The sequence below is a fragment of the Puma concolor genome, chromosome D4 (assembly GCF_028749965.1).
Source record: "Puma concolor isolate L17-30 chromosome D4, mPumCon1.1.hap2, whole genome shotgun sequence".
Classification (NCBI taxonomy): domain Eukaryota; kingdom Metazoa; phylum Chordata; class Mammalia; order Carnivora; family Felidae; genus Puma; species Puma concolor.
The window spans coordinates 59,952,125-59,980,122 of NC_141679.1; the positions used below are offsets into that span (position 1 = coordinate 59,952,125).

Genomic DNA, 27,998 nt, shown 5'->3' on the forward strand with positions numbered 1-27,998 from the left:
TGTAGCTCCAAACAGAATATATTCTGTAGCATCCAAGAACCAAAACGTTATTTCTCTGCTCTCTCCCCTCCCTTTCATGATTTAATCCTAAAGGAGCTATCATCACTTGATAAATTCTATCAATATCTTTGTATTAAAAACAGCCCAATTTTCAGGAAACATCTTTAGGAATATATAATGCTCCTTGGTCTTTTATCACCGTATTAAATGAGTTCTATAATCTCTGTCATCCAAAAGGGACCGCCTATGGCTAGGCTTCAGGGGTGACTCTTATCATACTCTCAGGGAGGTCTCTGACCTCCGAACACTGACCTGGATCATCTGCCAGGCATTTTTACCTCTAAAGACTTTGCTTACAATAATCAAATGGCATGGAAGAATTTCCTCTCCAACGCTATCACTTCTACCATTTTTTTTAAAGCCTAGGCAGGAAGTTTTGGACTTGGCTTCAGAGATCCTCATCTGTGTTATTTACAGAACCAACAAAAAGCTGGATATATGCAAAATATCCTAACATGAACATTAAATATTCTATGACTATTTCATTTTTAATAGCAATCATATAAGAAATACATCAAACATTGAAGTGGACAAAGATTACAAAGTACTATATAAAGTATAATCCTATAATTTCAATTTAAAGAATATTCACATACATTATGTCTATAGTGCATTTGCTTCTTTATACTTTATGTATTCTCATTTTCTCTGGTGAACATGTTTTACTTTTACCAGAAAATAATTGTTATTTTAATGCTTAATTCCAGTTTATTATAGAAGCTGCACTTCAGCCAAATTAAAGGAGTTAACACCAAATAAACCTTAATACTTTTAGTAAACTTTATTGTAAAGAAAAAAGTACATCATTATTTTATAATGACTTTTCTCACCCACAAGAACATGGGTGGCAACTAGTAACATGTTTATAAAAATATTTTACTTAGAACTGTAATAAGACAATGTGTACATTCACATTATGTCTTCTGACGGTTTAATGGGGGGAGAGAGGTTCACCTGAAAAAAATTTTCCCTAGGAAACCCATAGTCTCTTGGGTCAATTGACCCATAAAAAATTACATCTAACTTTCTGCCAGTCTGGAGAAGATTTGTTTTCTTTGATCTGCTGTCATATGTTCACAAGCTTCCAAAATGTTTGCCAAAATTAAGGTCTGCTGAATGGTTTTTGCCTTAACCCATATTCTTCCATTCATTCCAAATACTATCTCCAGTGGGTAGAGTTTTCCCACTTCCTGAAGGATTTCACAGTCTGGAGCCAGCAGCCTGGTGAGGAAAAGGAAAGAAAATGAAATTTAACCAAGTGGTGGGGTGTGACCTGAGTCTCTTTTAGCAGAAGACTTAGTTTCTGGATAGTTCTCCATAGTTATTCAAATCCCCACCAACATCATCCAAGAAAAAGGTACATGACATTTGCTGCCCCCTTTCATCCAAGCACACTTAACCAGTACACTACAGGTCACAACAGTGGGTTATATCCTCTACAAAGAAATCAAAGTCCCTCTGTCACCAACTTTACAGAAAATACATACAAAGTTCTCCTGTATCGTCAGAGCACCTTAATTCTAGGCTGTAGAATTGTAACTTTTGTATTATCTATGGTGCTAAACGAACCAGCTTATTTTGCTGACCATGTAAGCTATTTCCTGGTATTAAATTCAGTACTTGGAGAGAAACATTGACTTTCAAACCACAAGGGTGCTGCTTCTCTGTCTTGAACTTTGTCCAAATCTGCAGAATAAGTAGCAAAGAGAGGCATGTAACACTGAGCTCTGAGCTCAGTGGCTCTAAGAGTAAAGCTCTTTTAGCAGGACATAACTTTGGGTAGGTAAAGGTCTAAACACCTAACAGAATCTACCTCTGGGAACTATTAAATCTACCAGGACAGAATAGCAGGAATCTTACGGGAATATCTGCATAAGCTTCAAGAGTACATCAGCCTACCTGTATTTGGCCCCCATTACTAGAGAAATCTGGTGATTTTGTACAATTATAAATTGCGTCTATATTCAAATGACTTAGGAGGAGGAAAGGCCAGTTTTCACATCTGATTTTCTGGGAAAGAAGCCCAAGACTTCATATCAACACAAAAACTACACCACCAGATACATCTGAATTTAGTGTATTTACATGAAGAGAGGATGGGACTAAATGCATGAGTGTACAATGGTGTTAAAATGGACACTGATTTTTAACTTTGAGGAGATTCAGACATTGTTACAAAGAATCCAATCCCAAAAATCAGTCAGCTTTCCAAGGATAATTATAAAAGAAGACAGTCAAGCCAGAAGGCATTAGGACTTACTTTCTAATTAAGCCCAAAGTCACTTTAAAAAGCAGACCATCCTGTCCAATCACACCCATTCCATTGGCTCGTCCACAGCTGTCAATACAGACCATCTCTGGTTCCATATCTTTATTAGCAACCACAAATTGGCCATAGATGAGATCTCCAACCTAAAATGATAATTTAAAAAGTTCATTTCCACTCAACAAATCATTCTATAGGTGCTGCTATGGGTTCTTTCCCGTTGGCAGCAATGCCTGCCATGTATACTTCTGTGCCTAAGGGACCAACTATCTTCCAGAATACCCAGAGTCACTCGAGTTGACTCTTTAAAAAGGCAACATTACCCAAGTGTGTCCTCCCCAGAATGGGAGCTATCTCAAAGACAAGAGAACATTCTTTAGGGTTACGCCATCCAATATGGTAGCCATTACCCACATGTAGTTATTTAAACTTACATTTAATTAAAATTAGATCCTCAAAATTCAGTTCCTCAATTTCATTAGTCACATTTTTAAAAGTTATTTTTTTGAGAGAGAATGCACGTACATGCGTGGACAAGGGGCAGAAAGAGAGAGAGAGAGAATCTTAAGCAGGCTCCATGCCCAGCATGGAGCCCAATGCAGGGCTCAATCTAGTGACCATGAGATTATGACCTGAGCCAAAATCAAGAGTCCGTACTTAACCCACCAAGCCCCTCAAGCGCCCAGCATTAGCCGCATTTCAATGCTCAACAGCCATGACATGGCCAGTGACTACCATACTAGTCAGTGCAAATGTAAAACACTAGCATCATCACAGAAAGTTCTATTAGATCACACTACTCTAGGGACTTACAGAAGATTGATGGAAGAAAACTCCAGGCATGTCAATTATTCAAAGCAACATGGAACAATGGTAATTCATTGGTATTTAAGGCAAGATTTACTTAACTTCATAGAACTGAACTTCAAAATGATGAAACTAAAGGAATGGAGAAGACTGAATTTGTTCTGTTACTATATCTACTATTTGTTGGTGACTAGCAACTAAAGAGGAAAAAAACATTCTTTGCATTTCAGAAGCATTTGGTCTTGGAGGGCAGTGGGGATGTACATATAAATAACCAAGTTCATTTAAGACTGAATCCAGTAGGTGCTAGAGTAAAGTTATAAGGAAATGATTGTAAATGAGGGATGGTTTTACAGAGATGATGGTGTTTAGCCTGAGTCTCAAAAGATGAGCATGTGTTCCATAGGCTAAGGTAATAGAGCAATCAGAAAGAGCAATCCAGACAGAGGGAACAGCATAAGCAAAGGTACAAGGGCAGGGACTTATGAGTTCAGTAGTGCTATTTTTTTTTTATAAGGTAGATTTATTTTGAGAGAGGGAGAGAGAGCACGAGCAGAGGAGGGGCAGAGAGAATCCCAAGCAGGCTCTGCACAGTGTGGAACCTGACATAGGGCTCAAACCCACGAACTGTAAGATCATGACCTGAGATGAAATCAACAGTAGGATGCTTGACCGACTGAGCCACCCAGGCACCCCTCAGTAGTGTTATTAAATAGTTTGGAGTGGTTCAAGTATGGCTGCACGGAGGATATAATTATAGATAAGTGAAGACTTCTGGAGTATAATGCCAAGGAAATCTGTAGGCGTTAAAGATTTTTTTTTTTTTTTTTTTTTTTGAGTAAGGGGAGTGTATGAGACTGTCAGCTCTCAAAAGCCTGGATAGAAGGGCAAAAGTGTACAGGCAGGGATGTTAATGAAAAGATCACAGGGGCGCCTGGGTGGCGCAGTCGGTTAAGCGTCCGACTTCAGCCAGGTCACGATTTCGCGGTCCGTGAGTTCGAGCCCCGCATCGGGCTCTGGGCTGATGGCCCAGAGCCTGGAGCCTGTTTCCGATTCTGTGTCTCCCTCTCTCTCTGCCCCTCCCCCGTTCATGCTCTGTCTCTCTCTGTCCCAAAAATAAATTAAAAAAATGTTGAAAAAATAAATAAATAAATAAATAAATAAATAAATAAAAAAGAAAAGATCACTGAAGTACCTGGTTAGCTTGGCTGGTTAGGCACTGGGCTCTGTGCTGATGGTGCAAAGCCTGCTTGGGATTCTCTTTCTCTCCCTCTCTCTGTCTCTTCCCCACTCACACATGCACTCTCTCTCTCAATAAATATTTTTTTAAAAAAGGAGGTCACTAACCAATACTGGTCAAAAAGTAGCTAACGTCTGATCTTGAAAAATGGAAGGATACAGGAATTAATGTGCAGAAGATCAGAGATAGAATCAAACAGCATCAGTAAGATTAAGCAACTAAAGACACATGAGAGGTTAGTGAAAAGGGGCAAAGGCATCACCAAATTTCTGGCTTGGGCAGACAGAGAGAGTGTGGCTACACTACCAGAAGAGTCCAAATTGAAAACCTGAAGTAACAGGATTGCTCCTCTGCCAGCTCCAAGCAGAGCTTGTGGGAAAACAGTGATGCGACTGAAGTTGTGAGATGGCAGTCCCAGGACTTAACAATCAGGGTGGATGGGTGGCTGATATGGCAATTTGCACTACTTAATCCTCCTTCCTCCTGAAGCTTATGGCCCACTTCCTTGTCCAGTGGATATAGACATAACAAATAACAATAGAGAGGACAGAGCCTTTCAACTCAGTACAAATGAAACAGCCCCCAATATAGCAAATGTAAATAAGCATGCAACTCTAGTCCCAGAGCTGGACACTGGAAAAAACTCTTACAGCCTGAAGTGATTACACAGATGCTCAGAGATCAACCCAGAGAAGTGGGAAAGTAAGTCATGCTTAAGAGAGAATTCAGGTAGCATTCTGGATATTTGAGTGTTGCTGGATATTTCGATGCTTTTTCTTATTTTTGAAAGCAAAGGCCCCCATCGTTACCTGCACATTTGGTCTGTTTCTTTTAGTTGCACCTTCAAATGCCAAGTAAGACAAAGAAGCTGGCTCACTCCCTCCAACATCAACTTTGAATATATCTCCAGATTTAGCTGTCACTATGCCAATCACGTGGTCTCCTTTCACTGGGACATACTACAAAAAAACAAAAAACCAGAATGAAGTGACAGCCATAAATGGCAATCATTTCCACTTTATCTTCAGTAAGTCTTTAGTGATTACTTCACTGTTTGTCATTAGAGATATTTAGAAAATATTGTGAGATGCAAGTCTACAAATTAATACAAATCAACAAATTTGATCATATGTTACTTTCAGTAAAAGAAAATCAATCATAAACTCTTAGGTTTACAGTTTCAAATACTCTGTTCATTTCAGCCAGTATCCCATACATCTTGTATCCTTATCAGAAAGTCCCTAGCTTCTGCTTGCATACTAAGTCTAGTGCTACACGGGGTCCTCACAACCAAGTAAGGCTATTTCATTGACAATTTTTCCCAAATTAAAGTCTTTCCTTATTCTAAGAGAAATTTAACTCCCTGTGACATCCGCTCATTGAGCCTGGTTCCGTCCTTTGGGACGCCAAAAGATACGCCTGGTGCTCCTTTGGGATTTTGAAGGCAACGACCATGTCTTACAGTTCTTATCCTCTTATACACCAAGATTTCCAGTCTCCCCTCTCTCCTGGCCGCCCTTCTCGAGTCACGTTCCATTTGTTCACAGTCCCTCTAAAGGAGATGTAGAGGTGGGCACAAGACTACGGTGGCTCTAGACTAGCATTAACAGAGGGATCCAGGGCCCCATCCCTGCCTCTTCCCAGAGCGGGGATATCACTTTCACGGCCGTACCACCTCTCCAGAGTCCCAACTCACCCGTTTCTGCTGCGAGTCCACCCAGTAAACGCCACCGCCGCCGCCGCTGCCGCCGGGCTCCTTGTAACGGAGGCGGCCGCACTTGGTGACCAGAAGGCGGTCACCACAGCGCCGCAAGCCCGGGCCGCACACTACACGCACCCGGGCGCGCACCCCCGCATTCAGGCGCAGCGGTCGCTCCCCGGTACCTCCTGGGCCTTCTGCGTCCTCCTGCTCTGGCAGCAGCAGTTCCTCACCCGGGAGCACCACCTGATCTAGCACAGTGCGAGCCGCCCGTGCCCTGCCTCCCGCAAGGGATTCGGCCGCGACAGCCACCACCCCTGCCATACCCGGAGCCACCCAAAGCAATTTCTCACTTCCGCTTCCGGCCCCGCGTCCAATCTCCAGCCGGCCCAAGGCTTTCCGTTTCCGATAGTAGCGGTCTATTGGAGACCCTACGTCCACAAAACCTGCGAGCTGTGGGCTGGAGGGTTCCGCCAAGGTGGCTGCGATAGTGTCTCTACCCCGCCACCTATCTTGCAGTCTCTGCAAATCGGCACTCGAAACACGCAACTTGAGTCGATGGCACATCCTTCACTTAAGATGCTTCAGGTCGCACCGCAGGATTCAACACGCTCCTACGTGTGGTGTGGTTTCGTAGCAACCTTGGGGACTGAGCAGAGAGGCTTGGGGAGTCGGTCCTTTCCTTCCGACCGCCCTCAGAAGGAAAAGTATTTTCCTTTTCCAAAAACACCGAAAAAAACAAAAAAACTTTTTTTTAGTGGTTGCTAGATATCTATTCACATCATGGAAAACAAAGAGAAGAATAAAGAGAAAATAAACAAAAGGTATTAGTCTTGCTCCCATTTGTCTTCGGCTAGCTGTCAGCTAGTTCTCATTCTTTGTAGCCCAGGGTCTTAATGATGATGAATGCATGAATCCATGATGAATGAATGCATGTTAACATTTTGGTGTGTATTTGTCCCCAGACTTTTTTCCCTGTGAATATACAGATGCCCATGCGCATTTCCACATAATTGAGCTACCCCTACATGGTCCGAGGAATTAGTAACTGCAATTAAATCCTTGAGGCTACATTCCATGGAGTACACTAGGTACCCAGGTGAGAAGCAGCTGAATTCCAAATCCATAGCATATCAGGACTGCTCTTACTTCTAGGCTCTTTCTTGAAATCACTGTTTCCTCTATAAACTAGCACCTCCAGTTAGCGCTTGGTCAGATTCCCCAATAAGGCTGAGAGCTCCTGGGGACTGGGAGGGATTGGCTTCCAACATGAGTTATTAGATTTGGGGGATGTTTAAGACGGATCATCTCTAACATACCCTCCAAATTTGGCAAAGTGCTGACGAGCCAACTGAGTAAGAGTATTAAGAGGCCAACTGAAATGTAGCTTTTTACAGCCACATTGTTTAAAGTGTTCTTGTTCGGTTACCCTGGCAGCAGGGATGGTGTAGATTGTTTTTTCTCTCCTCCCCAATCTAACTCATTTCTAGAGGCTCTGGAATCAGTGGGTATTCGATGACCAAGACCACCTGAATCGCGGCTGGCCCAAGCAAGGCCATGCCGGAAGTGGGGCCAATGGCCTCCGGTATGGGCCAGGCAGAGAGAGAAGTCGGAAAATGACCCCAGGATTGTCCTTTGCGCACCCCACGTTGACAGAGAAGTCTCTGGAAAAAAAAAACTCGGCCCAAACCTGGCTAAGAAGGTCTTCCGAGTCCACCACCCTGTGAGGGAGGCACGTGGGTACCCTCCTGGCTCATTCCTAGGTCCACAGAAGACATACGGCATTCTACAGTGTGCCGTCGCCTGAAGACCGGAAGCTGGGCCGGGAGGGGCAGGCCGCAGCTCCTCCCCGGCGGGGCCCTCCCGACACACCCCCAAGGGGCAGGCCCAGGGGGTGGGGCGCGCGGGAAGGACGCCGGGCTTTGAGCCGCGTGCCGCCATGGCTGTGCTTCGCTACCTCGGCGCTCTGCCGCCTCTGTTGAGCGAGAGCGCCCGGCCGTGGCCGGCGTGGTGGGCGCGTGGTGGGCAGGGTCCCGGAGATGCTGAGGTCCTTCCGCGTGCGGGTGAGTGGGGAGTCCAGACCGCCAGCGAGTATGTGGAGCCTGGTTCCTCGCAGCGGCCAGGACTTCTGAGACGTGCAGGTCTGGCTTTGGGGTCCAGTTGGGTCGCGGGTACGAAGTTGCGTTTCCAAATAGCGCGTGCAGTCGTTTCTGGATGTAAAAATGGCGGTGGGACTGGGGAATGCATAGGAGGCCGAGCCCATGCAGTTAACGCAGGCCTTGTCGGGTCCAGACAAGCTTAGCACTCGGCCCCCAGGTGGGGGCTGCCTAGCAGATTGGCCCAGGCGGATTAGGCCCATTGCCTGTTGGGGGGCTGCCCACTGGGAGCCCGTGCTGTAAGGGCGGCGCCACCCTCAATTGGCTCTGGCTTCCACCTCCCCACTTCTCAGGATTTTCTTCCGCAAAGTTACCAGATTGATTTTTGGAAAGGTTGGACCTGACCACATCCTTCCGGACAGTTTCCCCAAACTTCCTTTTAAAAATCTTTGCGACTTGAGAAACTGGAAAAGTAACATGTCATGGTTGCCTTTCTTTGTTGACTGGTGAAATTGGGCGGATTTTTGTTTGTGTTTTTTCCTTTCAGTCAACAACACTAGTTGAGCATTTGCTCTGAGTCAGGAAGTGAGCCGGGGAATCAGCTGAATCATGGCCCCTGCCCTGGAGGAGTTAGCTGTCTTCACATGAAAATACCAAGGACTAAGGTGGCTGTAACAACTTGATGAGGGTGTCAGTCGCAAGGGTAGACAGGATGAAATGGTTACCTGAACGTGGGAGAAAGGTGGGAGTCAGGATAGGTGTCCCAAAGGAAGTGGTATTTGAATGAACCTTTAAGATTTTTTTAGTTCACTGGTTTCTAAAAATTACAAATGAACTACATGCTGATTTATGTACAGAAATTAAGAGCCCATGTAAGTATTGTTAGTGTCGTTATTCAAGTAAAGAATTTAGATGCTCACAATTATCACTTTAAATGAATCTCCTTGCTATGGATTTTTTTTTTTTTTTTTGCTACAGATGTTTTTAATCACAAATAGTCAAATCATAAATAATCACAAATAAAAAACTAGAGAGAGTTTTGAAGAGTATACGAATAGCAGATGTAAGGAACAGCCATTATGCCTACAGTTGAGATAGCACGTCTGAGGAAATCTCTCCCTGCTGTCCAGGACTGATTGAGTGAGTCCTTGCTGGAGAGAACATGGTCATGGCTCATTAAATGTAAGCAGTCACCAGGAACCTGTGGTAGTGGAACTTGCTTTGAAATCCACTCTCCAGAACTTGCTGGCACTTCTATGGTTCCAGGGAAAGCTATTCCTGGGGAAATGTCACCTGGAAGCCCCTGCTACAAGACTGCCTGGTAGGGCGCCAGGGAAAACTTGTGGGTGCTTCTGGCCACCAAGAGAAGAAGGAGCTGATACCAGAGAAGCTGCCCTGCTGCAGGAGTGTACCAGTAAGCAAAACCTATTCTTCCTGAAATGCTTCTGCAGGGCTTTCTACCTACAAAGCCTGTCTTTGTGTTAGATAGGAAAGGAAAGTGTTTTAAGGGTCTAGATCCATTTTCTCAGAGCAAGCAGTAACGGTGAGTTTAGACCATCGTGGCTGTACTTTGGTAACTGGCTCAAGGGCTCATCAAGTTGTGATATCAATAGACTTGTTGGTAACAGCAGTAGAGTCGGCCCAGGTCCACATGGCTCCACTGATGAATTCTACCAAACATTTAAAGAATATCCATCCTTTGCCAACTCTTAAAAAAATAGAAGATGGGGGAACATATACCAATGCATTCTATGAGGCCAGTATTACCCTGGTATCCGAACCAAAGATACTTCCGGAAAAGAAAACTACAAATGATTATTTTTTATGAAGATAGACACAAAATTCTCAACAAAATACTAGCAAACTGAATCCAGCATTCTACAAAAAGGGTTATACACCATGACCAAATGGGATTTATCCTACAATTGTAGTCTTTTAACATCTGACATCAATTAATTTACCATACCAAAAGGCAAAAGCCACATTATTACCTGAGTAGATTAAAAAAAAAAAAAGCTTTTTTTTTTTTTTTTTTTTTAAATTTTTTTTTTTCCAACGTTTATTTATTTTTGGGATAGAGAGAGACAGAGCATGAACGGGGGAGGGGCAGAGAGAGAGGGAGACACAGAATCGGAAACAGGCTCCAGGCTCCGAGCCATCAGCCCAGAGCCTGACGCGGGGCTCGAACTCACGGACCGCGAGATCGTGACCTGGCTGCAGTCCGACGCTTAACTGACTGCGCCACCCAGGCGCCCCAAAAAAAAAGCATTTTAAAAAGTCCAACACCCTGTCATGATGAAGACACTCAATAAACTAGGATTGGAAAAGAACCTCCTCAACCTAATAAAGGGCATCTACGAAAACCCACAGCTAACATCGTACTTAACGGTGAAAGACTGAAAACTTTCTCCTGAAGATCAGGAACGAGACAAGGAAGTCTGCTCTCTCCACTTCTATTCAGTATTGTAGTGGAGGTTCTATCCCACACAGTTCAGGAAGAAAAAGGAATAAAAGGTATCCAGACTGGAAAGGAAGAAGTAAAACTATCTCTATTTGCCTGTGATATAATCAGGTACATAGAAAACGCTAAGGAATCCACTCAAGAAAAACTGTTAAACAAATGAGTTCAGCAGGGTTGCTAGATTCAAGAACAATATACAAAAATGAATTGCATTTCTATACATTTGGAAAACTGAAATTAAGACAATTCTATTTATAGTAGTATCAAGGAGAATAAAACATTTGGGAATAAATTTAACCCAAGAAATGCTAAGCTTAAACTCTGGAAATTATAGAACATTATTGAAAGAAATGAAATATCTTTTTTTAAAAAAGTTTATTTATTTATTTTGAGAGAGAGCACGCAATCAGGGGAGGGGCAGAGAGGGAGAGAGAGAATTCCAAGCAGGCTCCTCACTGTCAGTGCAGAGCCAGATGCGGGGCTTGGACTCATGAACTGTGATACCATGACCTGAGCCAAAACCAAGAGTTGGTCACTTAACTGACTGAACCACCCAGGTGCCCCAAAATATCTTCTCAAAAAGTTTTTATTGGGGCGCCTGGGTGGTGCAGTCGATTAAGCATCCAACTTTGGCTCAGATTATGATCTCACGGTTTGGGAGTTTGAGCCCTGCTTCGGGCTCCTTACTCTCTCTTCCCTCTCTCTCTCTCCCTGTCTCTCTGCCCCTTGCTCCCACGTGCTCTCTATCAAAAATTATTTTTTAAAAAGAAAGTATTTATTTTGGTGGGGGGGGGGGAGGAGGGGCAGAGAGGGAAGCCCAAGCAGGCTCCATGCAGACAGTGTGAAGGCTTGAACCCATGAACCATGAGATCATGACCTGAGCCAAAACCAAAAGTCTGACATTTAACCAACTAAGCCATCCAGGCACCCCAGAAATTAAATATCTTAATACCTGGAGAAGTACCTCCTGTTCATTGATCAGAAGATTTAATATTGTTAAGATAATAGTACTCCCCAAATACACAGATTCAAAGCAATCCTTATCAAAATCCCTACTGTCTTCATTGCAAAAATTGACAAATCAACCCTAAAATTAATATGGAAATTCAAGAGACCCTGAATAGCAAAAACAGACAAAAAACTTGAAAAAGAACAAAGTTGGGGAATTTACACTTCTGATTTTAAATCTTACTACAAGGCTTACAGTAATCAAGACAGTACTGGTATCATGACATAAATCAATGGGAAAAAATTCAGAACATAGAAAAACTCACATTTGTGAGCAACTGGTTTTTGATAGGGGTACGAAGACAAGCAAGGAAAAAAAATAGTTCAACAAATGGTGTTGGGACAACTGGACATCCACATGCAAAACAACGAAGTCAACTCTTAGAAGAAAACATAGAGCTGAGTTTTTTGACCTTGGATTGCCAGTGGTTTCTTAGGACACCAACAAAAGCACAAACACCCAAAGAAAAAAAGTTGGACTTTATCAAAACTTTTGTGTTTCAAAGACAGCATTAAGAAAGTGAACAGACAACCCACTGAATGGGAGAAAATATTTGAAAATCATGTATTTGATAAGCGACATGTATCTAGAATATATAAACAACATCTACAACTCAGTAGTACACAAGTGACCCAATTTAAAAATGGACAAAGGATCCAAATTGACATTTTTTCTTTTCTTTTTTAAAATTTTTTTTTTTTTACATTTATTTATTTTTGAGAGACAGAAACAGTGTGAGCAGGGGAGGAGCAGAGCAAGAGGGAGACACAGAATCTGAAGCAGGCTCCAGGCTCCGAGCTGTCAGCACAGAGCCCGATGCGGGGCTCAAACCCACGAACCGTGAGATCATGACCTGAGCCGAAGTCAGATGCTTAACTGACTGAGCCACCCAGGCGCCCCCAAATTGACATTTTTTCAAAGAAAATATGCGAATGGCTAAGAAACACATGAAAAGATGCTTAAAGTAATTAGTCCAGGAAATGCAAAGTAAAACCTTAATGATACACCATTTTTACCCCCCACTAGGATGGCTATAATTAAAAAGATAATAATTTAAGTGTTGGTGATGATGTGGAGAAATTGGGACCCCCATGTTGCTGGTGGGAGTGTAAAATGTAAAACTTTGGAAAAGTTTGACAGTTCCTCAAAAAGTGAAACACACAGGTACCATATAACATAACAATTTCACTCCTAGGATATAACCCAAAGATTTAAAGCCTGTGTCTATACAAAAACTGCACGTGAATGTTCGTAACAGAATTATTCAAACTAGCCAAAAAGCACAAACAATATAAATGAACATCAGCTGATAATGGGAAAACAAAATGTGGCATATAATGGGATATTATTTAATCCTGAAAGAGAACAAAAGGTATTGATAAATGCTACAATGTGGTTGAATCTAGAGAACAGTATGCCAAGTGAAAGAAACCAAATACAAAAGGCTACAATTCTGTTTATACGAAATATCCAGAATAGATAAATCTGCAGAGACAAAAAGTTACCAGGGGCAGGGAGAAAAGAGAATGAAAGTTATTGTTTCATGAGTTCAGTGTCAGTTTGGGAAGATGAAAAGCCTGGAGATGGTAGTGTCAGTGGCACAGCAGTATCAAAGTACTTAATGCCACTGAACCGTCCCCCTAGAAATGGTTAAAATGGTAAAGTTTATGTTTACCACAGTAAAAGGAATATTTCCACAGAAAAAGGAGAGAGATCTGTGACGCAAATGTAACAAAAAATCTAGTAATTGTTGAACCTGGATGATGGGCATATGGTTGTGATTTTTTTGTTATTTTTTTAAATGTTTATTTTTGGGGGAGAAAGAGAGGGAAACAGAGAGAACAAGTGGGGGAGGGGCAGAGAGAAAGGGGGACAGAGGATCCAAAGTAGGCTCTGCACGGACAGCAGACCCGATGCGGGGCTTGAACTCACAAACCATGAGATCACGACCTGAGCCAGAGTTGGACACTTAACCGACTGAGCCACCTAGGTGCCCCTGGTTTTTTATTTTTTATTTTTTTAATGTTTGTTTATTTTTGAGAGAAACAGCGCGAGCAGGGAAGGGGCAGAGAGACAGACAGACACAGAATCTGAAGCAGGCTCCAGGCTCCAGGCTCCGAATTGTCAGCACAGAGCCAGGCGCAGAACTTGAACCGTGAGATCATGACCTCAGCCAAAGTCGGACACGCAACCGACTAAGCCACCCAGGCAACCCCCCTGGTTTTTTAATTCAATTCTAGTTTTGTTTGAAACTTTTCATAATTGAAAAAATAGTGTGGAGATAGGAAATCTGGATATCGTCTTGATGACTGTTCAGCATGATGGAGCAAACAATGGAAAAAGTTATTGCAAAACAAACAAAAAATAAACACAGCTTTGACCATGCCTTTCACCTGTCTAAACTCCAGGGGGCATCCAAGACTGACAGCTGGCCTCAGCTCACTCTGTCTGCCACCTTTATCCTGTTTCTCTCTGACTTTCATTTCTTCTGAGTAATACCACATCACGTATCTATCACATAGGTACCCTGATCTGTGCCATTCAAGCCATGTATGCCCTCTGCTTAAAATTCTTCTCTTAATGTAGCAAACCAATCTCCCTCTCCCTTCTTAACCTTTCCTTCAAAATTGGGCTGGATTGCCCAGGGAATATTTTCTGATACTAGCTTGGAGCTGCCTGCCCCTCATCTGTTTCCATAGCTCACTGTCCATAATTTATCATAGCAGGAAACATGAGACTGAAACTACCAAATTTATACACATGCACATGCCTGGAATGTAGAAACTGGTATGTCAAATGCATTGCATCAAAGTCTATGAAGGAGTTTCTCTACCAGGAAGATCTCTTAATATAAGCTTGCTAAATATTTCTCCAGCTTTATGAATATTGTATGTCACAGATCCCTGCAGGGATTACTTAACATACTTTTTCTCTAGGCTAAAAACAATATATTTGAGGAAAAACAGTGATATGAACCACCACCACCATCGCCACCACCCCCGGAAAAATTCACTTCTAATTTTCATCTAAATAATGTATAGACAAGTGATTTATTTTGAAAGTCTACAAGACTTTTAAAAAAAAAAATTATTTGACTGTAGTTGACACACAATGTTACATTAGTTTCAGGTACTGTAGCTGGTTTTCAAAAAGTCTTGTAGAGATAAAAGTCTATAAGGCTTTTTGAAAAATAGCTGTGGTTGCCAGAGGCTGCGGGAGGGGGAAAGTAGGAATAACTCTTTAATGGCTACAGTTTCAGATGGAAAAGTGAAAAAAGTTCCTCTAGTTCCTATCCGGAGGCAGCCACCATCATCTGCAGTTCATTTCTTTAGAAAAGAACTAGCCATTGTTTTGGGGGCGGAGGTGGGGAAAGCAGCCTGGCCACTGGGTTAGGGGACCACGTGGTATACAGACTTTGAGCTGCTCCACCTCCTATCAGCCTGTTACCGTACATAGTGTCTGTACCTTCAAGGGCTGGGTCTCCCCAGGGTTCTGTGCAGCAAATAGGCAGCAAATAGGCTCACCTGTGTTCAGAAGGCCACCTGCAGCTATTTCAGGTGGAAACTATCCTCTGCTAGTTACCACTTCTTCTATTTTATCTTACATTTGTTGAAAACTTTTATCTGCTGTTATCTATTCTTCTTGTTGTCCAGTGGGTTTATACCTTTTTAAAAACTCCTTTGTGGTCTAAGTGTATGGCCAGTTCACCATTTTATGGGCCATTTGTCTTTGTATCAACAGAAGTCTGCTAGTACTGGATTTAGTGATGATTAAGCTGAGAAACTCAAAATCTGTACGCCTGGGTGAGACTCTAGGGATTACTTAGTTGTCAGAGCCTTTAAACAGCTATGGAAAGGCACGGAGGTTAGCTCTTCTTCCATGCTTGTGAAACTTTCCCCAAATCTCACTCTAAAACAAAATATGGTATTTCTGCTTCCCGACCCTGCCAATTACATGCAGCATTTAAAAAACTGCTTTAATGAGGTGTAATTTACATACTGTAAATTTCACCCACTTTAAATATACAATTCAGTGATTTTTTTAGTAGGTTTATGAGTTGTGCAACCATCACGAACATCCTTTAGAACATTTCGGTCACCCTAAAAAGGTCCTTTGTGCCCACTTGCAATCAATTCCCATTCTACCCCAGCCCCATGGAATCACTAATCTATATTCTGTCTCTCTAGTATGCCATTTCTGGACATTTCATATGGATAGAATCATACAATGTATAGATTTTTTTGTGTCTGATTTCTTTCATGTAACATGTTTTGCGGTTCATCTGTGTTTGTAGCATATATTAGCAGTAAATCATTCCTTTTTATTTCTGAATAGTATTCTGTTGTATGGATACACCACATTTTGTTTATCCATTTACAAGTTGATGACCATCTGGGTTGTTTTCACTTTTTGGCTATTATGAATAATGCTTTTAACATTTGCATACAAGTCTTTCTGTGGATGTATGTTTTCATTTCTCTTGGATAGGGTACCTAGGAGTGGAATTGCTGGGTTGTATGATATATTTATTTATTTAAAATTTTTTAATGTTTGGGGCACCTAGGTGGCTCAGTTAAGCGTCTGACTTCAGGTCAGGTCATGATCTTGCAGTCGGTGAGTTTGAGCCCCGCATTGGGCTCTGTGCTGACAGCTCAGAGCCTGGAGCCTGCTTCAAATTCTGTGTCTTCCTCTCTCTCTGCCCCTCCCCCACTCACTCTGTCTCTCAAAAATGAATAAATGTTAAAAAAAAATTTTTTTTAATTTTAATGTTTTTATTTTTATTTTTGAGAAAGAGTGTGAGCAGGGGAGGGGCAGAGAAAGGAGACACAGGATGCCGAAGCGGCCTCTGTGTGCTGACAGCAGTAAACCCAATGCAGGGCTCGAATTAACGAACTGCTAGATCATGACCTGAGCAGAAGTCAGATGCTCAACCAACTAACTGAGCCACCCAGGTGCCTCTGATAAATTTATTTTTAACCTCTCAAGAAACTGCCAAATTTTTCTAAGTTGCCCCATTTTACATTTCCACCACTAATGTCTCCACATCCTCACTAACACTGATTATTGTCCTTTTGATTAAATTCATCTCGGTAGGTGTGAATATTATCCTACTATGGTTTTAATTTGCATTTCCCTAATGACTAATATGCTTAATAGACATTTGTAGATCTTACTTGATGAAATGTCTATTCAGATCTTTTGCCTGTATTTATTTATTTTTTGAAATGTTTATTTATTTTTGAGAGAGAGAGACAGAGACAGAGAGAGAAAATCTCCAGCAGCCTCTGTGCTATCAGCACAGAGCTGGATGCGGGGCTTGAACCCATGAACCATGAGATCATGTCCAAGAATCAGACGCTTAACCAACTGAGCCACCCAGGCACCTCTGCCCATTTTTAAATTGTGTAGCCTGTCTTATTGAGTTATAAGATACTCTTAAATATATTCTGGATATAAACCCTTTATCAGATATATGATTTACAATTTTTTTTTCTCACAGTCTGTGACCTGTTTTCATTTTTGTAACAGTATCTTTTGAAGCATATTTTGCATTTTGATGACATCCAGTTTACCAATTTTTTATTTTTAGATTGTGCTGTACTATGAAGACTGGTAGTGGAGCCCAGTCTCTGTATTTTAGAATAGTGAACTGTCTGATTTTTTACAAAACAAATTTTTAAACTACAGCTCTCCAATAATAACTCATTTATCCACTCACCTAAGAATGTCAAGTACTGTGCCCATGTTCATAACTCAAATGCTTTCATAGCTGGCTTTTTAAGCTAACATTTGTAAGCTAACAGCTTGCAGACTTTTGTGTGTATTTGTTCTACAGATTAAAAAAAATTTTTAAGTGTGGCTTTTAATTTTGTTTTAAAAGTTTATTTATTTATTTTGAGAGAGAGAGCATGCAAGCAGGGGAGGGGCAGATAGAGAGGAAGAGAGAATCCCAAGCAGGCTCTCTGCAGTTAGTGCAGAACCTGACATGGGGCTTGAACCCACGAACCATGAGATCCTGACCTGAGCTGAAATCAAGAGTTGGACGTTTAGTTGACAGAGCCACCCAGGCACCCCTTTTAATGTTTTATTATAGACGGCTCCAAACACATAAAAGTTGACAGACTAGTATAGTAAACTTCTCTGTAGCTAAAAAACAGCCTCTGTGGCCACCAATGCTGCTACATGCACACCTGTGGGAAAAACAATTGAGTTAACATTTAATGATCAGATTTCACTTGAAATTTTCCGTTTTTAATGAGTTAATCCAGAACCCAGTATGGGTTCAAAGATTGGCAAGAATAGTATCACCTTTGGGTTCCTTTTACTTCAGTTTACTACCAAACCAGCAAATAAGCTGGCAGAGTGCACAGAGTCAGGGATACAGCTACTTTCCTACTGTCTCAGGGGTGTCTGAAGTTCAAGCGTGACTGCCAGGACTTAGTGCCCTCTATCACCGGAAGGTGGCAGAGTGGCTAAGTCTTTACTCAGCCGGCGCCCAGAGTCACACAAGCACCTCCTTGCTGTGCCAGGTACATAGTCTTATTTCTTGCTTCAGTAGGCTAACAGCAGGCTTCATTTTGAACTTCCACCTTCATTTTCTTTTGATAAAGCAAATGGCATTACTAAGCCTTGTGGTAGCTGAATCTGGCTGCTTCAGTAGAGAGAGAGACAGTGGTGATAACAACTTAAGGTTCAGAGATAATGTCTACAAAACTCGTATTGATAATCCTGGTGTAGTACTTTACTCAAATGGAAGTTGTTCTTTTTAATAGTATTCTGGTTATTCAGATGTTCACAATGAAAATGTTAACAAGTGGTTAGGGGAAAAGAAGGACCAGACCTGAGATTTGTAGGGTGGCTCGGAGTTGAGGGGTTTTAAAAAAGTAATTGCCGTCCTTGGCAGTGAGCTCTATACACAGCACAGCCCATGGTTTTATGATTGTGGACTCTGGAGCTGGACTGCCTAGATTTGAATCCCGTCTCTACCACTTGCAGGCACTGTGACTTATCTTTTCTGTGGCTGTTGTTTTCTCATCTCTAAAATGGGGATAATAACATACCAACATAACTTGACTTTTGAGTTAATATAAAACAGCCAGAATAGTATTAGGCATGTATTATTATATAAGTGTTTGCTTTTTATATTTTATGTTTTTTTAAGCTTATATGGTAGGACCATTTCATTCCTGACTACATTGTTTTCTTTGAGTTACCGAAGGCTCCCAGATGGAAATGACACAATTGCTTTCTTGGTTGTTATTGTTTCTTCTTGTCAATGCTCTGTAAAACCTATCACAAGTATGGCAACACCAAGCAGTCACGCCAGAAGGAAACAAACTGAGAGTTCATTTTGGTACTTTAACGGAGCCCTGCAGCAAGATCCTAGGAACTTTGCCATGAACAAGTCTCAGCTGCTCTATCTGCATCTCCTCCTACCACCAACTTTCTTCCTTACCCTCTACCCTGAATTTTTTCTCTCGCTTGTAACTGCTGCTTACTCATGATTTCTCTCTCATTCCTTTGGTGTGCTCATGACCATCATGACTCCAGTGGCCTGTTTTACCTCATTACTTTTCGGCCCAAATTCTCATTGCCAACTAACTCACTTCTGATTTCCCAGTTCAGCTCCCATAGAGTATGAATCTGTGTGGACAGAGCTTTTTGGCTTGACAGCCTCATGGATCAGTGGCTAGTCTGTGGCCTGGTTGCTCAGTTACTTGCCCCATACTAGTTGGTAGGTAGGGGAAGCTGAAGTTAAAAAGCTACAAAGGTTGACAGCCTAGACCTTCCCCTTCAGTAGGAGGTACCGAGGTGAGGTGTCAGGTGTGAATGCCAGGTGTGTGGGCTGCCACAGTAGATAGGGCCCATCCACCGTTCCTAGAGGGTGTGAGGGGAGTTGCCACATCTTTTCTGTGGGCCCAGCATTGAATATGTAAGCAAATGTCAATTGATAGATTCACGGTGTACCCCAGTATACTTTTATAACACCCTTATTTTAAACCTGTAACATTTCATTTTTTTTTAATGTTTATTCATATTTGAGAGAGACAGTGCACGAGTGGGGGAGGGACAGAAGGAGACACAGACAGAAACTGAAGCAGGCTCTAGGCTCCGAGCTGTCAGCACAGAGACCAATGTGGGGCTCGAAATCATGAGCCATGAGATCATGACCTGAGCTGAAGTTGGATGCTCAACTGACTGAGCCAACCAGATGCTCCTCATTTAATATGTAGTATATACAAACAGCAAGGCTCTGTTTTAAGAGCTTTATACATATTAACTCATTAAATCCTCATAATGGCTCTGTGAATTTGATATTATTATCCATTCTTTATAGATGAAGCTGAGGGACCTGCCTCTGCTCACATATTTGCTAAGTCAGGGTTTGGATCCAGGCACTCCTGGCTTCAGACAGCCCTGCATTACACTATCTTTCATAGATAGCCTGACCACACTGAACTTTCCAGAAAAGCACCCCTCTTAGAACTTTGTGTGGTAAAAGGCACAAAGGGGCAGCCCATTCAAATTTATGTGTTTGTTTGTTTTCTACTCTTCATTTAGAATATTGTTAGCTTTTTACATTTTTTTATTTAGACTTTTTTTTTTTTTTAACAGATAGGACTGAAAAGTGAGAAGAACATAGACTTTGGAATCATACAGTTCTGGATTTGAATGCAGGCTCAAACATCTGTCTAACCTATTGCAAATAATGTTACCTGGGCCACCATGCCCTCATATTGCCTACCCATGTGAGACATTACTAACTGATTACAATATTGTTTCTTACTGAGCTGAGAATCCTTTTCATGATTGCTCAAGACAGGGGATTTATAGTCAGTGGGAGTTGTTCCAGGAGGTAGACCCAATTTGTAATCTCTTTTCTTTAGGCCCAGATATACAGACTAGCTATCCAAGCCATTTCTTCAGTAGTCCACCTAAACCTGTCTCTGTTTCCTTTGTGACAAATAGGTTTTGGGAAAAGTTGCCTGTGGTGATCCTGAACTTGCGCCTTTATGGGGCTCAGAAGGAAGAGAAGTCCAAACTCATTAGCCGTTACCCTATTCCTTACAAGAAGGACCTGCCTTTTGACATTATAGAGCTCATGTAGGAGGCAGAAAAGGAGGTAAGACCCTCCCTCGTGCAGGGAGTCAGCCAGTACAGACTGTGTCAGCCAGAAAGGAAGCCCTGGAACAGGTTGCCCCAGTCTGCCCTAGTGTCCACTGTGGACAAACCCTTCTTTTGGGGACCAGTTGTATCCCAATCAGAAGGACATACTTTTTTCCTCTTAGGCTCTCATGTTTTGGGACTCTTCTTTGTCATTCAGTCCTCTGCCCAAACAAACTTCTGAGGTTTGTTTTATAATAGTTTACTTTAGCACTGTAATATGGCGTGGAGATAGAACCACTGACATCCATGCTAGCTGCTTAAAGTGTGAGAGGTACCTTGCTTCTTCTGTAATTACATGTTGAAAAATAAGAAAAATTAAGCAGAAAACTCAAAAATAATAAAAATTATCTGATTCCACCCAGGTAAGCTACTTTTAGCATTTTGATGTGTTGTTTCCCCTTATTTTCTTTGTATAAATATACATGTAACTTTTTAACATTTTAACATTCATGCATTTTTGAGAGAGACAGAGTGTGAGTGGGAAAGGGGCAGAGAGAGAGGGAGACACAGAATCCAAAGCAGGCTCCAGGCTCCAAGCCGTCAGCACAGAGCCTGACATGGGGCTCAAACTCACAAACCACGAGATCATAACCTGAGCTGAATCGGATGCTTAACTGCCTGAGCCACCCAGGTGCCCCACATGTAACTTTTTAAAATACTGAGCCACCAGACGTCCCACATGTAACTTTTAAAAATACTGAGCCACCTAGGTGCCCTGCATATAACTTTTGAAAATGAAATCGTGTTACCATGGACATTTTACAGGTCAAAACATCATTATAATTAGTGGCTGCATAATATAGTATTATATATTAGACATATTTTAATTTATTTCAGCAATCTCCTAATCTTGGACATTTAGAACTTGTAATTTATCTTTTTTTAACATTCCCAAATTATTTTCTCAGGGTACTTTTGAAAGTTGGTACCTATGTTGCCAAATTATAAAACCCTTCTTTGAGCATAGACATTTGCTATAAGCTTTTGTTTTTCAAACTTGGTGGTAGAACTTAAAGGATTTTTTTCCAAACAAAATCTTGTATGGAAATCCATTATATAAGAAAGATAAAAACCCACCTGCTCTGCAGGAAAAGGTCTGGAGGCCTAGCTTCTCCCTCAGTACCACTTTCACCTGTCCATAACCTCTCCACTTCCCCACCTATTCCTCAGCCCCTGCCCCTGGCTGATATATATGGTTCTTTATATTATGTCTTCTAGCCCATTAATGAGTTGTTAGCATCTGTTATCAGGGTTCTTTGCCCTACAGGTAACAGAAAATCCAGTTCAGTTCATGTAACTATAAGGACAGTTCAGTGTCTCATATAACAGCAGATCCACAGACAGGGTGATTCCTGGGTTGTTTAATCCAGTGGCTAAGTGATACAGCATGATGAGGCTCTTAGCATTTTTTGGTTCTGTCTTCCTCAGTGTGATGACTCTGGGCTCACACTTGTTCCCTCCCAGTCAAAAGATGCCTATAGCAGCAGCAAACATTACATCCTTGCACAACTTCTAGAAGGGGTTAGGAAGGTGCCCCCCTTCCTCATATTCCTTTTGGAGGGAGAAGAAGGTTCCCAGCTAATTTCCCCTCATTTCTTACTGGGCAGGATGGTGTCACATGCCCATTCCTAGACCAGTCACTGAGAAGTAGAATAGAATAACCACAATTGGTTTAGACAAATCAGGATTTACCCACTAGAGTTGGGGAAGGGCTTAACCTTACCGGAAAACCATGGCAATCTGGTATCTGAATAATATACAGGTTCCGTTGTCAAGGGAGGAGGGAAGAAATGGCTGCTGGGTAGCAGCCAATAGTTGTCTGCTGTAACATCCCATTAGGAAATATACCGAAAACCCAATGTCAAAATTCCAAGGCTGCTTCTTTTGGTATGGCCTTGGCCAAATCACTCAACCTCTCTGGGCCTTAGTTTCCTTATCTGTAAACTGGGAATAGTGATACCTGCCTTACCTACCTGACAGAGTTGTGGAGAAGGATGTGTGAAAGAACTTTGCAAAGTACTTTATTGATATTAAGGCTTGTTATTAATTTATTCTTATAAATGAATGAGCACCACCAGCCCCTTGTGAAAAGGTAGGAAATCAGTAAAATGTAAATTCTAAGAAGTGTCTTGGTTTAGTTATAACATTCACAGTCTAAATTTCATAAAATCACTTATCAAAAAAATCACGTATACTTTTAGAGGTAACACTGCAAGTTATAAATATCCTAAGAAGGTATGTGTGGGTTGTACTTTGACACCAAGGCTGTGGCCTTCCTGTGATTGCATCTGGCATTCAGCAGACCATATGGTGACTACCAGTTACTGATTGCCTATTTTGCTCTTAATTTTCACTTTATGTTTCCCTGTTTGTTTGGTTTTTTTCTTTCCTGCAGACGGGATTTTTACAGAATGTATTTAAAGTAATGTCTCACTGGCCATTGGAATTCAGAGCCTTCTTTGCTTATTACAATGCCATCTGCAACAAGGCAACAGGTAAATAGAAAAACAGTGCTAAATCATTCTTGGATGAGATCCAGATGCCTGCTTGCTAGAGTTCTTCCCATATAGTTCCAGATCACTGTGGAGCTAGGAAGAGGTTCAGAAAGACTGTAGTTGGTTGAGCTATCCTCTAGATTCTGAATCTGGGTTCTGAATGTAACTATATAATTACAGATACAGAATTAAGTTAGGTGATGACCACAGCTCATCTTTCTTACTTTGGGCTTAAATGTCCTCTGGCTCCATATAGCCCCCTGAATAGAGTTCGGGTACTTGAGCTTGGCAATCATGGATTTCTTACTTAGGATTCAAGTTAGGTTGCTGTTATCTAGACCCAAAGATACATTGGTTTAAACATAAACAAGGTATTTTCTCTTTCTCACCTAATAGTCCCCGTGTGAGCTGCTAAGGGCCAGTGTAGTGTTGTTTACTGTTTGGGATTGCCCCTGCCGACATGCTCATGCTGATTTACCACTGCTACCATCAGAAAGAGAAGGGGCATTTGTGGGTACACATTCCTTTCCTTTAGAGTCATGACATGAAAGTCACATCACTTCTCTTTACATCCCACTGGCTGGAACTTCATCACATCATCACACTCAGCTGCAAGGGAAGCTGTGTAGGTCATGTGCCTGTCTAAAATGAAGGGACTCTTATTGAAAAGGAGACAGTAGGTGCTGGGAGACAGTGTGTCACAATGACTCTCAGTAGCCTGACAGCAGCCTGCCTTCCCAGCCTCCTTTCCCTCAGCCCCTCTATGTTCTGTCGGAATCAAAGTGGGCTACATTTTACTCTGGAGCATTCAAATCTCATGATTTCTCCAGTCTTTACCTTTGTTCACCCTCTGCTATGCCTCTGAGATACCTTTTCTCCTGTCCATGCTTTGTGAAGCTGATCTTTCCTTCAAAGTCCATCTCATCTGCCTTTACTTACAAGAGACTCTTCCTCCTGTTCAACTCCCACAGCGTCCTTCATCTGTCCTTTTCCAATGGCATACAGAGAGCTAGCTATCTGCCTTATCTTTCCACAGCTTCTCTGTCCTAGTGGGAAGAGACAGACCCTGTGTTCACATCTGAGTTCTGCCATAGAGGTGCCATAGAGGTTGCACGTGAACTTCAACAAAGTACTTAAATGTCTCAAAGCTTTGGTTTCCTTACTAGTAAAATGGCATTAATACCTACTGTACAGTGCTGGTATGAGGGTGAAATAAGGTTACATATGTACCAGAATGGTACCTGGTGCCAAAATGAATTCCCACTTTCTTTGCCTCTCCCTGTCCCCATGGAGTAGGTCCTCTGAGGTTAGGAAGTCTCTTCTTCTCCTCCTTTTAAAGTGTTAGTCCAGTACCTGATGGGCCTCAGAAAATGTTTCTGGAATTTTAGTAATATATTCAACACATATTTTCTGAGTAACCTCTATATGACGGGCACTCCTCTGGTGATACGGTGGTGAGTAAGTCAGAAAAATTTCTAGACTTTCAGACATATTCTAGAGAGGAAAAAAGAATGAACAACTGCACAAAATAAAAGAACAGGTTAACTTCATAAGTGTTAAGTATTATGAAGAAAATAAAATAGGGTAGCTGGTAGCAAGAGACTGGGAATGGATGCACAAGTGAAGGGGTAGAGGAGAAGTCTGTTGCTGAAGTATGGCTGAACCTGTCTAGGTTATCCTAAGCTGCAATCCAGGGCTTCTGAACTGGTCTCGTCTCCTCTCCTCTCCCTCTGTAGGTCAGCTCAGCAGAGTTGACAAGGAATTTATCATTGTGGTGACCAGCCTGGCCAACAGGTGCCCATATATCGTGGTTGTCCACAGTGCCTGGTACAGGATCTCCTCAAAGAACCCAGTGCTCTCTGACCAGGTAGGTGCCCACCTCCCCTATGCCAGTTTCAGGGCTTCTTCATACCTAAGGAAAGGGAAAGGTCCATGCCACTATATGGTGCAGGGAATGCCCGCCCCCCCCCCCCCCCCCCCCGCCTCCCAGCTCTTCTCGTTGCTTGAGTTCCCTTCCAGTCCCATCACTGTGCCCATCTGCTCCTGTGTATGCATGACGTTTGGGACTAGGGGTTAGCTGTGCCCCAACTTTGTGCCAGACCTGGTCCTGGATACATGGCATACATTCTCTCAAATGCACACAGCTCCCCCTCAAAGTTGACCCTTATTATAACCATTTTATCCTTGAGGTTCAGAGCTGTAACAATATGGGGCACGCAACTAGAATATGGCAGAGTCCATTTTCAAAGCTTGAGCTCTTTCTGCTACATGATACTGTTTGCATTTGCCAGTGTGAATTTAGTCTAGCCACTAATTATTCCTAATGGGTCCAAAACAGCTTCTTACATTTTCATTTATTTCTTGCTTCTGGCCCAAGCCTACGCCTGTCTGCCTTTCATTTCTAGAACTGCCTCCATCTTCTCTTTCCCACCAAGACTGGTTGTGAAATTGGTCTCAATCCCCCAGCCAACAGCTTACTATCTCTTTCATCCAAAGTCAGGCCCTTTGGGTATCAGAGATCATGCTAATTCTTCCCAGAGAAATGGACCAAGGGTAGAGGCACAGCAAACATGGGTTTTTTGTAAACCAAGCTTACAAAGTCCTACTGATCCCTATAGTGAAACTCCTGATCCTCTGTGCTGGGAAACAGAAACATCTGTTCTCTGTATTTATTCTTCAGGTTGAAGGTCATCAGTCTTCCTACCCCCCAACATACCCTCCTGATCCCACCTTGCAAACTGTTCTTGAAGGGCCTTTGTTGCCATCCTGAAGATAACTTCAGGACAGGTACATCCTCTTCCCTTTGCCCTGCTGAGAGCCTCCTGCCTAGTTGCCAGACTCTTGTTCTTTCAAGATCATTCTCTAGGCATTGCTTCCCTAGTGTCCATAAAGTATGCTGTCACACCATGGTTTGCTGCATTATTCTTCTATTTTCAGGTGTTTAGTAGTTTTCAGTGTTTTGCCTGAGAAAGGGTAATGATTATAAGTATAATTTTTGGAATCAAATACACTTGGGGTCAGATCCTAGTTCTGCCACTTTCCAACTGTGTGACCTTGGGGAAGTCAATTTACCTCTCTGAACTTTAGTTTCTTTGCCAATAAAATGGGACGATAATAAAAATACTACTTCCTAGGATTTTTATAAGAAGTAAGATAATATTGGGGTGCCTGGGTGAATCGGTCAGTTAAGTATCCAACTTTGGCTCAGGTCGTGATCTCATAGTTGGGCTCTGCTGACAGCTCAGAGCTTGGAGCCTGCTTTGGATTCTGTGTCTCCCTCTCTCTCTGCCCCTCCCCTGCTCACACTTTGTTTCTCTCTCAAAAATAAACAGTAAAAAAGAAGAAGAAATAAGATAATATGAAGCACTGAGCACATTCTTAGCACATAGTAATTGCTAAGTGTCGGCTATTAATTTTGCAAATATTGCATCTTGTTTGGGATTAATTGGAGACAAAGGGATAATTATCTGAGCTTCACTTTACTCATATGAAAAAGTTGGGATTTGGGGTCCTTATGTACTCAGAGTCTCTGAGTCTTGGTTCTGAGATTTTTGATGCCATAGTGTTTAGAGGAGAAAGAGGAGGTGCTTGTAGTTGGAATGAGCAAAGAAGACTTCTTGGCAGAGGTGGTGCTGAGCCAGAGTTTCAGGTCTGCATTCCGCTGGACTTGATCAAGTTTAACTGGAAAGTTTATTTTGGCCTGACTTTGTCCCTTTACTCTAACCTAGGATTTTTTTCATTTTGTTAGGCCCTTTGTTTTATTGGCTATACTGGGATGAACAGAGATTCTGCTTCTGTGTATTTTCTTGCACGTCTGTGTGAACTGGAGAAAGTCTGATCTCCCTGCTCGGGAAAAGGCAATGCTGGAGTTTGCACTTGCTATTTCCCAAGCTGATGATATAACAGATGACCATTTCAAAATGCTTGAGGTACGAGGCTTCAATCGAGAAGATGCCTGGGATATAGCTTCCATTTCAGCTTTTTTTTTTTTTTGCCATGTCCAGTTGCCTTGCTCATTTTGTCAGTCTTGCCCCCAACAAATAATTCTATCTGATGGGCAGAACCAATGATGTCAAAGACATCAGGAGTGAACTTGATGCTCCAAAAGTATAACAGCTTAAACAGAAAGATCCATATTTCAGGCACATTGCATTATAACACATCCCTTAGGAAGTAATTTTTTAAAAACATCTAGTCAGTGGATAGGGAAGAAAGTAAATGAATTTGCTCCCGGCCTGCTTAATGAGATAGAGCCTAAGTGTTGGGGGTGTCCAGGGGTGTGTGATACCTGGGCATAGAGGAAACGTTTGTTAATTTCGGAAACCTTTGGAAACCTTTGCCAGTTGTTTCCTTGTGTTGTGATCTAAAAGGAACATCAGGGGAAAGAAGTTCATAGGATGCTTTAGGCATTTCTGATGAACTGGTATCTGTGAAGTTGAGCAGTTGGAGTTGAAAATTTTTTAGCACTTGAAAATAGTGTCTAGACCAATAGAAATTGGTCTGTATAGACTGATTTGCAGTCATTTTCCTTGTTAACATGACATGGTTGTATTTAAAGGCTCTCAAAGGCAGTGGGTAAACAGGACAGGCACAGTTAATCTATCTTTAGTAGCTTCTCAGTTAACTTCTTTAGTACCTTCTCAGGTAACTTCCAGTAATTTTTTTTTTTCTACTGATGAGTTGTAAAATCATGGTCA

General features: G+C 42.0%; 2 protein-coding genes across 2 annotated transcripts; one reads left to right on the plus strand and one right to left on the minus strand.

Annotated features, from left to right (window-relative positions):
* Window positions 1–826: 826 nt before the first annotated feature.
* On the minus strand, window positions 827–6,419 carry EXOSC3 (exosome component 3). Its single transcript, XM_025912273.2, has 4 exons — window positions 6,070–6,419; window positions 5,183–5,332; window positions 2,321–2,472; window positions 827–1,281 (listed from the first exon to the last, which is right to left on the minus strand). Exons 1-4 carry the CDS (start codon window positions 6,394–6,396, stop codon window positions 1,080–1,082), a joined length of 831 nt encoding a protein of 276 aa, XP_025768058.1. The 5' UTR covers window positions 6,397–6,419; the 3' UTR covers window positions 827–1,079.
* Window positions 6,420–8,333: 1,914 nt separating this feature from the next.
* On the plus strand, window positions 8,334–26,265 carry LOC147574919 (uncharacterized). Its single transcript, XM_086683944.1, is given in 6 exon segments — window positions 8,334–8,467; window positions 9,408–9,582; window positions 20,463–20,762; window positions 23,202–23,301; window positions 25,038–25,168; window positions 25,982–26,265. Coding segments are annotated over 6 exon segments (930 nt in total). The 3' UTR covers window positions 26,072–26,265.
* The last annotated feature ends 1,733 nt before the right edge of the window (window positions 26,266–27,998 follow it).

Coding starts and splice junctions, on each gene's coding strand:
- EXOSC3 (XM_025912273.2), bottom strand. CDS start 6,396: ATGGCAGGGGTGGTGGCTGTCGCGGCCGAATCCCTTGCGGGAGGCAGG. Junction 2,473..5,182: donor GAAACAGACCAAATGTGCAG/GTAACGATGGGG, acceptor TTATCATTTTAG/GTTGGAGATCTCATCTATGG. Junction 1,282..2,320: donor ACTTTGGGCTTAATTAGAAA/GTAAGTCCTAAT, acceptor TTTCCTCACCAG/GCTGCTGGCTCCAGACTGTG.